Below are 10,031 nucleotides of genomic sequence, written 5' to 3'. Positions count from 1 at the left end.
CCTCTAAGGGTAGGGATGACTTTTTACATGACCTAGCCACCGCACCATCAATCTTAAGGGGCTTTATCCCATACTTCTGAATCCTTTTCCTCAAAAGGATATCGTCTCTTAGAAGCTGAGGGAAGACTACCAGACTTCTTCCACTCTTTTTCTATAAGGGCTTTTACTTTAGTATTAACTGGGAAGGTACGCTTCCTCTTCTCCTCCAAACCACCAAACATAACGTCCTCTACCGATCTAGACGCTTTCTCATCCTTAAGGCCCATTGTAGCCCTAACTGATTTCACCAGTTTATCTGTGTTCTCAGTTAGAAAACATGGTCGACCCCCAACATCGCTATCTGAAGAGGAGCCAGAGAACACAGAAGAGGATGAACAGGGAGACAGAGGTCCCTCATGATATTCCTCGTCAGACTGAGAGGCAACAGATTCCGAAGCAATCTTTAGGGTTTTGCTGCTTTTCTTTTTAAGGACTGATTTTAAAGACCCTTTAACCTCTGCCCTAATCATGGCCCTGAGGCTAGAGGCAAAGTCAGGGGGGATTCAGCCTGAATAGTCTTTTGGATACAGTCCGTACAAAGGCTCTTCTGCCATTGGACTGCTAGCGGGGCTTTACAGAGGGCACATTCTTTGTTTTTTGACTTGGCACTAGCCTTCCTCGGCGCCTGACAAGTAAGCAGAGATATGTAGCCCGTTACCACCAATGTGACATTCATGAAGATCACTCACCACCCGCTGACACTCAAGGGAACCGGATTTTGAGGCCGATCTGGAGTACGGATAACGTCCCTCCTAGAAGCTGAGGAGTCCTGCGACTTTTGATCCAGACGACTGCCGCTTCTCCTCTTAGTATGCTGGTGAGCAGACATAGCACCTGGTAAGATCTCTTGCTGCTGCTGTAGCAAAGGCTGTTGTGGGTGCTGCTCCATACAATCCTCCATAGTGGAGCTCTGTAGATGTGAGCACTTCCACTGTGGACTCACCCCCTTTTGAAGGGTGATCCACTCTGCTCACCGCCTCATCCGGTTCAGAAATTGCTCCTCCCCGGCCTCTGCGCCCACCAGGAGACTGCCAGAAGATCCCTGTGACCCGGCCAGCGTTAGTCTATGGGCGCCGCCATCTTGGATCCGGCACGCAGCAGTAACTTCACACGGGCACGCCCATTCCCAGCGTGCCCTGCGCGCAACGCCTGCCGCGCACCCGGAAGCTAGGCCCAGGGCCAAAGGCAGCAGCAGAGGGGGCAGAGAGCGGCGTGGCAGCCACAGAAGAGCCACAGGACTCCGGATTGCGCTGACCCGACGCCCGCACGTGCACAAAGGCCCCAGGACCTGCGAACGACGCTTCCACAGCCTGAAGGCCGGCATACAGGCTCTCTGCCTGTTCTTCCAGTGCCGGGACAGGAGTGGGCGAGTCTTCAAAACCGCAGTGATTCCAGAACCAGGGCTCCTATCAGGACAGGAAACCCAACTGAAGCGAGGGAGAGGTACCGCCCTTTTATTTCAGTAGGTTTCCTGTCCTGACTGGGTGGATTCCCCTCTCTCAGGTGTGCTGTCATGGGAGATGGGAAAAAAAACAGTTCTTTATATCATTTCAGCTCATGGCAGACCATGTGGCTCGGGGGAGGGGCGATACATCAAGATGCATTACAGAGAGTCTCTCAGCTAGCTTCCTGGTCAAAGGCTCGTGAAGACTGATGTCTCACTCACTTATCCCCGTGCCCAAAACCAAGGCACTCCCCCTGTGGTGACCTCACTCAGAGGCTGAATACTTCCCTTTCTTAACATTATGAAGAGACCTTTTTAAAACATATTTTGGCGTATGAACCTCGTGGCAGAAAGAAAGTTATCACTATGCTCAGCAAGTCCTGAGGGTTAATTTAAGTGGAAACACATCTTGGCTAGGAGCCCCAGTTAGCCAGTAATGGGTCTCACTTTCGGCTAAGCGCTGGGCTCCCCAAACCCCCCAGTTCGGAGCCCTGTCCCTGCAGTTTCCGGAAATATGAATAGCCTATTTCTGTGGATATCCTGTTTTGATATATTTGGTCTTAAAGGACCACTGTAGATACACAAAATAATTGCCATGTGCTGCTACTCTACGTTCGGCTTCACAGTAGCAAACAGGCATTCCTGAGGGAGGGGGAAACAAGGGGCTTAGAATTTCACTGTGCTAGCAGGCAGAGAAAAGAAGGGGGAGTCGAATCTGTAGCGTGTGTCAGTACTCAGCTCTTGGATGCAGCAGAGCTCAGTGTACGTGATCACAGACAATCAAATACCTCATGTTCCTGACACCTGCATTGAAATGATGTTGAGAGCACAAATTCTTAGTGGGGAAGGAAAGCTTGGATGGCAGATTCCAAAGTTCTCTCTGGGGCGATTCTTCTGACCTCAACCACTAGATTTTATGTAGCAACATCACCCACCAGGCGGACGCGCTTCCACACAACTCCACCAGAGCTGCCCTATGGGAACTCGGCTCTTTCTCCTCTCCTCTACCTCTTTGGCATAAGTGAGGTTTTGATAAAGACCCGCTGGGGTCGAAACGTTACCCGAATTGAATAGTCCGCCACCCATTTACCTCCTAAAAAAGCACCTGGTGATGTTTATTGTATATGTTAATAAAGAAACTACACAGTTTGCTGAACTTTCAACCAATTGAGTGCATCTAGTATGAATGGCTTCACATATGAACAGGGTCAGCAGACAATCTGATGGCCTCAGTAGTTCCGATTGCCTTGTGTCTAGTAAGTTGCCTTCACATGCCACTGACATCAGTCCTGGCACAGTCATTCGTTGTTGAACACCATTGCTAGTCATTAAAGTAGGCCAGGTGGACGATAACTGGTGGTGACACGTGCACTTCGGCAGAAGGCAGTACACAACACTATCCTGATGTAGAAGCGAGCGGAGCTGGAATAACACAGCAAGTTTTTAGGTTTCAGCCCCGCATTCAATAAACCAAAGAACTTTATTTGTTTTCAATGTACAGAGCTGATTCTATTTTTCATTTGACTTTCAGTTTATGATTCACAGGATAGCAGATCTGGTATATTTACAGCACTGCATGGAAACTGCATCCATGGAGCCTCGTAAGGGATGAAATACTGTTTTACACATAAGGGTGATGTGAACATGATGGCGTTCTAGATGGCATGGATTATGCACCAGCTAGTAGGCTGGTGCTGTAGATACAATCGCCGCACCTTTATTCTTGAGTATTGTGTGTGTAAAGGTACCGTCACATTAAAGGTACCGTCACATTAAGCGACGCTGCAGCGATAGCGACAACGATGCCGATCGCTGCAGCGTCGCTGTTTGATCGCTGGAGAGCTGTCACACAGACCGCTCTCCAGCCACCAACGATGCCGAGGTCCCCGGGTAACCAGGGTAAACATCGGGTTGCTAAGCGCAGGGCCGCGCTTAGTAACCCGATGTTTACCCTGGTTACCAGCGTAAAAGTAAAAAAAAACAAACAGTACATACTCACCCAGCGTCATACCTCCCCCAGCGTCTGCTTCCTGACACTGACTGAGCTCCGGCCCTAACAGCACAGCGGCTTTCACTTTCACTTTAGGGCCGGCGCTCAGTCAGTGTCAGGAAGCAGACGCTGGGGGATGCGCAGGTGAGTATGTACTGTTTGTTTTTTTTACTTTTACGCTGGTAACCAGGGTAAACATCGGGTTACTAAGCGCGGCCCTGCGCTTGGTAACCCGATGTTTACCCTGGTTACCAGTGTAAAATATCGCTGGTATCGTTGCTTTTGGTGTCAAACACAACGATACACGGCGATCGGACGACCAAATAAAGTTCTGGACTTTATTCAGCGACCAGCGACATCACAGCAGGATCCTGATCGCTGCTGCGTGTCAAACTAAACGATATCGCTAGCGAGGACGCTGCAACGTCACGGATTGCTAGCGATGTCGTTTAGTGTGACGGTACCTTAAGTGTGACATCTAGCCAAAAACATGAAACTTGACTGGTGACATTGACAGGATAGGTCCACTCTATGGTAGTATGGGCCTGGCTTCTGACGCAGCACCTACAGGTGACGGTGCGGAAAGAGCCCGCAGCACTGGACAGTAGGTACGATGCAGCCCGGTATAAATTCTTCCCTAACGGTATACTGCACTTGACAACATGCAATTATACAGCCATAGATACTGCTCCTTGCAGGCAATCTCAGCTCGCTCATCCACCCCACAAATCACAGACTCTCCTCGCTCGTCCGCCCCACAAAGGACAAACTATTCTCGCTTGTCCACCCCACAAATCAGTTTCTCCTCACTCATTCACCCCAAAAATCGCAATCTGAGCTCACTCGTCCACCCCACAAATCACTCTCACTTGTCCACCCCACAAATTACACTCTCCTCACTCATCCGCCTCACAAATCGCAATCTGAGCTCACTCGTCCACCCCACAAATCACAGACTCTCCTTGCTCTTCCACCCCACAAATCGCAATCTGAGATTACTCATCCACCCCACAAGTCAGGGACTCTCCTTGCTCATCCACCCCACAAAACAAAGAATCTCCTTCACAAATCAGATGCTCCTCGCTCGTCTGCCACAAATCAGATGCTCCTCGCTCGTCTGCCACAATTCAGATGCTTCTCGCTCGTCCACCCCACAAATCACTCTCCTCGCTCGTCCACCCCACAAATCGAAACTATTCTCGCTCGTCCACCCCACAAATCAGACTCTCCTCACTCATCCGCCCCACAAATCACAATCTGAGCTCGCTCATTCACCCCACAAGTCTCACTCTCCTCACTCGTCCACCCCACAAATCAGAGTCTACTTTCTCGTCCACCCCACAAATCACAGACTGCCGCTCCGGTCACAGCTTAAGTGCAACTTTAATGAACAAGCTCAACATATTTTTCGAGTTAGCTGCAGAGTATTCCGGCTGCACTGCCTCACACCAACCTTTATCCGCCACAGGCGCCAACCTCCACTAACGGTTAACAGTGGGGTGTCACAATGAAACAGAAAATAAACAGGATTAATAAAAAATAACTCTTACGGTAATTATAAATATAAAGGTTTATAGAATTATCTGGACCGGAGGCAATCAGTGAATTATCAGGAATAGGCTGCGCAATGCTCAGCGTGATCACCCCCCCCCCCCCCCGGCAAATGGGCAAGGGGCGAAGGGAGAAATGTAAAAAGTGGCTTATGTGAAAGCACCCCACCACTGAAATGAAGAGGGGGAGGGTCAATTGTAGACTTCTCCATCATAATCCTCAAAGATGAAGGAGTCAGCCTCCAGGTTTTCGGAATCATAATCTTCATCGTAAGATTCTGCATCATCGTCGTATTCTTCATTCCAGTCTGTAACATAATGGGGAACCTCATGAACATAGTCTTCGTCCTCATCATCTTCATCGTCCTGCTCACCAGCAGTATCCACAGAGTCGGAGGCATCATCAATATTACTGAGAAGAGGAGAGAAAGGAAATTATTATCAAGCATCAGATCAGCCACAGGAGATGGGTCACCTCCATCAAGGTCACACCGGATATGTCGGCCATCAATACAGACCAGGTTCTCCAGGAAATATCCACCATTAATACTGGCCAAGCCCCACCAGATATGTCCTCCATCATTAGCGGCCAGGCCCCACCGAATACATCCAACATCAATACCAGCCGGGTCCAGTCCGTCATCAATACAGGCCAGGCCCCACTGAACATGTCCGCCATAAACAAAGTATTTGAAAATTTGATTTCTTTTAATTACCCTTTCACTGAGTGAAAGAAATACATGGCATTTTTACAGTTGGGCTGTTAAACTTGGATTCAATTATTCTTACAGTCATGATTCAGTGTTTGTAGGATGCTGACGCCACCCATCATGGAAGAAGCGGATTCGGCGTGTATTGAGATCACATCGGTAAGTTTCAAAATAAGTTGTAAGGAGAGCAAAATATTTTCATGATGTTCAGTGTAAGTGAAAAATTAAGATGTACTAAAATCACCAACAAGTCCTGCCGTATACCGGGAAAACTCCACATGACCTGTTTTATACTGCCAACACCCCCACAAGATTTGCTGGAAAATGGTAACACCCCACAAGAGTGGCCGTATACTGGTAACACCCCACAAGACCTGTTGTATGCCAGGAAAAGCCCACATGACCTGCTGTATACTGTGAACATCCTACAAAACCTAAAACAAAAATAAAGGGCGCTGCACAACAAATATATTAAATAGACCTGCTGCAGCAAATATTAAGACCTAACTACCAAATAGGCCAATATCAGGCAAAAAAGCCAAAATAAATCTTCTATATGTGAAAATACTTGCGCTGCAGGTACATTAAGAATTCCCCTTAGAGTTACAAATAATAACAATAATGATCCAGGATAGCGCAGAAAGAATTTTGTACCGGAGAGTACCTAATAGTATTCCTTTCACACACTTTTACCTTGCTCTAGTGTGGTGGTTACAAATTTCCATAAAGCCTTGTCGAAGGTCAAAGTCTGGAGATATCAACATGGCAATCTGAAGACGTCAAGGACCTTCGACAAGGCTTTATGGAAATTTGTAACTCTAAGGGGAATTCTTAATGTACCTGCAGCGCAAGTATTTTCACATATAGAAGATCCTACAAAACCTGCCGTACACCCCACAAGACCCGCCGCACACCAGGAACACCCCACAATACCAGCCGTACACCGGGAACACCCCACAATACCAGCCGTACACCCCACAATACCAGCCGTACACCCCACGACCTGCCGCACACCAGGAATACCCCACAATACCAGCCGTACACCCCACAAGACCTGCCGCTCACCGGGATCACCCCACAAGACCTGCCGTACACCGGGAACACCCCACAAGACATGCAGTACACCGGGAATACCCCACAAGACCTGCCGTACACCGGGAACACCCCACAAGACATGCAGTACACCGGGAACACCCCACAAGACCTGCCGTACACCGGGAAGACCCTACAAGACCTGCTGTATACTGTGAGCACCCCCACAAGACCTGTCACACTGCTGTCTAGTGTGAACACCCCACATGACGTTTTGGAAATACTCTGAGCAGATTGACTAGATATCGCAATTTAGTCCTTTGTCCACTCAGATCCTTACACTGCAGCCACTGGCCGAATTACACAGAACCTGTCTGCAGCAACAACAGAGAAACGTGACTTCTGCACTCACTATTCTGCTGGTGCAGTCACTGTGTACATACATTACTGATCCTGAGTTACCTCCTGTATTATACCCCAGAGCTGCACTCACTATTCTGCTGGTGCAGTCACTGTGTACATACATTACTGATCCTGAGTTACCTCCTGTATTATACCCCAGAGCTGCAATCACTATTCTGCTGGTGCAGTCACTGTGTATATACATTACATTACTGATCCTGAGTTACATCTTGTATTATACCCCAGAGCTGCACTCACTATTCTGCTGGTGCAGTCACTGTGTACATACATTACTGATCCTGAGTTACCTCCTGTATTATACCCCAGAGCTGCACTCACTATTCTGCTGGTGCAGTCACTGTGTACATACATTACTGATCCTGAGTTACCTCCTGTATTATACCCCAGAGCTGCAATCACTATTCTGCTGGTGCAGTCACTGTGTATATACATTACATTACTGATCCTGAGTTACATCTTGTATTATACCCCAGAGCTGCACTCACTATTCTGCTGGTGCAGTCACTGTGTACATACATTACTGATCCTGAGTTACCTCCTGTATTATACCCCAGAGCTGCACTCACTATTCTGCTGGTGCAGTCACTGTGTACATACATTACTGATCCTGAGTTACCTCCTGTATTATACCCCAGAGCTGCACTCACTATTCTGCTGGTGCAGTCACTGTGTACATACATTACTGATCCTGAGTTACCTCCTGTATTATACCCCAGAGCTGCAATCACTATTCTGCTGGTGCAGTCACTGTGTATATACATTACATTACTGATCCTGAGTTACATCCTGTATTATCCTCCAGAGCTGCACTCACTATTCTGCTGGTGCAGTCACTGTGTACATACATTACATTACTGATCCTGAGTTACCTCCTGTATTATACCCCAGAGCTGCAATCACTATTCTGCTGGTGCAGTCACTGTGTATATACATTACATTACTGATCCTGAGTTACATCCTGTATTATCCTCCAGAGCTGCACTCACTATTCTGCTGGTGCAGTCACTGTGTACATACATTACATTACAGATCCTGAGTTACTTCCTGTATTATACCCCAGAGCTGCACTCACTATTCTGCTGGTGCAGTCACTGTGTACATACATTACATTACTGATCCTGAGTTACCTCCTGTATTATACCCCAGAGCTGCACTCACTATTCTGGTGCAGTCACTGTGTACATACATTACATTACTGATCCTGAGTTACATCCTGTATTATACCCCAGAGCTGCACTCACTATCCTGCTGGTGCAGTCACTGTGTACATACATTACATTACTGATCCTGAGTTACATCCTGTATTATACTCCAGAGCTGCACTCACTATTCTGCTGGTGCAGTCACTGTGTACATACATTACATTACTGATCCTGAGTTACCTCCTGTATTATACCCCAGAGCTGCACTCACTATTCTGGTGCAGTCACTGTGTACATACATTACATTACTGATCCTGAGTTACATCCTGTATTATACCCCAGAGCTGCACTCACTATCCTGCTGGTGCAGTCACTGTGTACATACATTACATTACTGATCCTGAGTTACATCCTGTATTATACTGCCGAGCTGCACTCACTATTCTGCTGGTGCAGTCACTGTGTACATATATTACATTACTGATCCTGAGTTATATCCTGTATTATACCCCAGAGCTGCACTCACTATTCTGCTGGTGTAGTCACTGTGTACATACATTACTGATCCTGAGTTGCCTCCTGTATTATACTCCAGAGCTGCACTCACTATTCTGCTGGTGCAGTCACTGTGTACATACATTACATTACTGATCCTGAGTTACATCCTGTATTATACTCCAGAGCTGTACTCACTATTCTGCTGGTGCAGTCAAGGTGTACATACATACATTACTGATCCTGAGTTACCTCCTGTATTATACTCCAGAGCTGCATTCACTATTCTGCTGGTGCAGTCACTGTGTACATACATTACATTACTGATCCTGAGTTACCTCCTGTATTATACCCCAGAGCTGCACTCACTATTCTGCTGGTGCAGTCATTGTGTACATACATTACATTACTGATAATGTGTTCCATCCTGTATTATACTCCAGAGCTGCACTCACTATTCTGCTGGTGCAGTCATTGTGTACATACATTACATTACTGATCCTGAGTTACATCCTGTATTATACCCCAGAGCTGCACTCACTATTCTGCTGGTGCAGTCACGGTGTCACAATGTGCCATAACCGTATCGACAAGAACAGTGTCACAATGTGTCGTAACCATACCGACGAGAAGTGTCAGTGTGCCGTAACCGTACAGATGAGAATAGTGTCACAATGTGCCATAACCATACCGACGAGAACGATATCACAATGTGCCGTAAACATACAGACAAGAACTGTGTCACAATGTGCCGTAACCGTACCGAAGAGAACAGGGTTACAATGTACCATAAACGTACTGACGAGAACGGTGTGACAATGTGCCGTAAACGTACCGACGAGGAGAACATTGTCACAAAGTGCCGTAACCGTACCGATGAGAACAGTATCACATTGTACCATAACAGTACCGACGAGAACTGTCACAATGTGCCGTAACAGTACCGTCGAGGAAAACGGTGTCACAAGGTGGCGTAACTGTACTGATGAGAACGGTGTCACAATGTGCCATAACTGTATCGACAAGAACGGTGTCAATCTGCCGAAACCGTACAGACGAGGAGAACGGTGTCACAATGTGCCGCAACCATACAGACGAGGAGAACGGTGTCACAATGTGCCGTAACCGTACAGACAAGGAGAATGGTGTCACAATGTGCCGTAACCGTACAGACGATGAGAACGGTGTCACAATGTGCCGTAATCA

General features: G+C 47.4%; 1 protein-coding gene across 2 annotated transcripts in view; it reads right to left on the bottom strand.

Annotated features, from left to right (window-relative positions):
* Positions 1-4,837: 4,837 nt before the first annotated feature.
* CUL9 (cullin 9) overlaps positions 4,838-10,031 on the bottom strand; it is a 173,708-nt gene continuing 168,514 nt past the window's right edge. For both annotated transcript variants that reach the window (XM_077281878.1, XM_077281879.1), the window contains exon 41: positions 4,838-5,435. In XM_077281878.1, coding sequence (XP_077137993.1) covers positions 5,216-5,435 — 220 coding nt within the window. In that variant the 3' untranslated portion in view covers positions 4,838-5,215. The remainder of the gene's footprint in view (positions 5,436-10,031) is intronic.

The sequence above is a fragment of the Ranitomeya variabilis genome, chromosome 2, assembly GCF_051348905.1.
Source record: "Ranitomeya variabilis isolate aRanVar5 chromosome 2, aRanVar5.hap1, whole genome shotgun sequence".
Taxonomy (NCBI): domain Eukaryota; kingdom Metazoa; phylum Chordata; class Amphibia; order Anura; family Dendrobatidae; genus Ranitomeya; species Ranitomeya variabilis.
The sequence above is the reverse complement of the archived record's forward strand: the minus strand, read 5'-3'. Positions and strand labels throughout refer to the sequence as shown.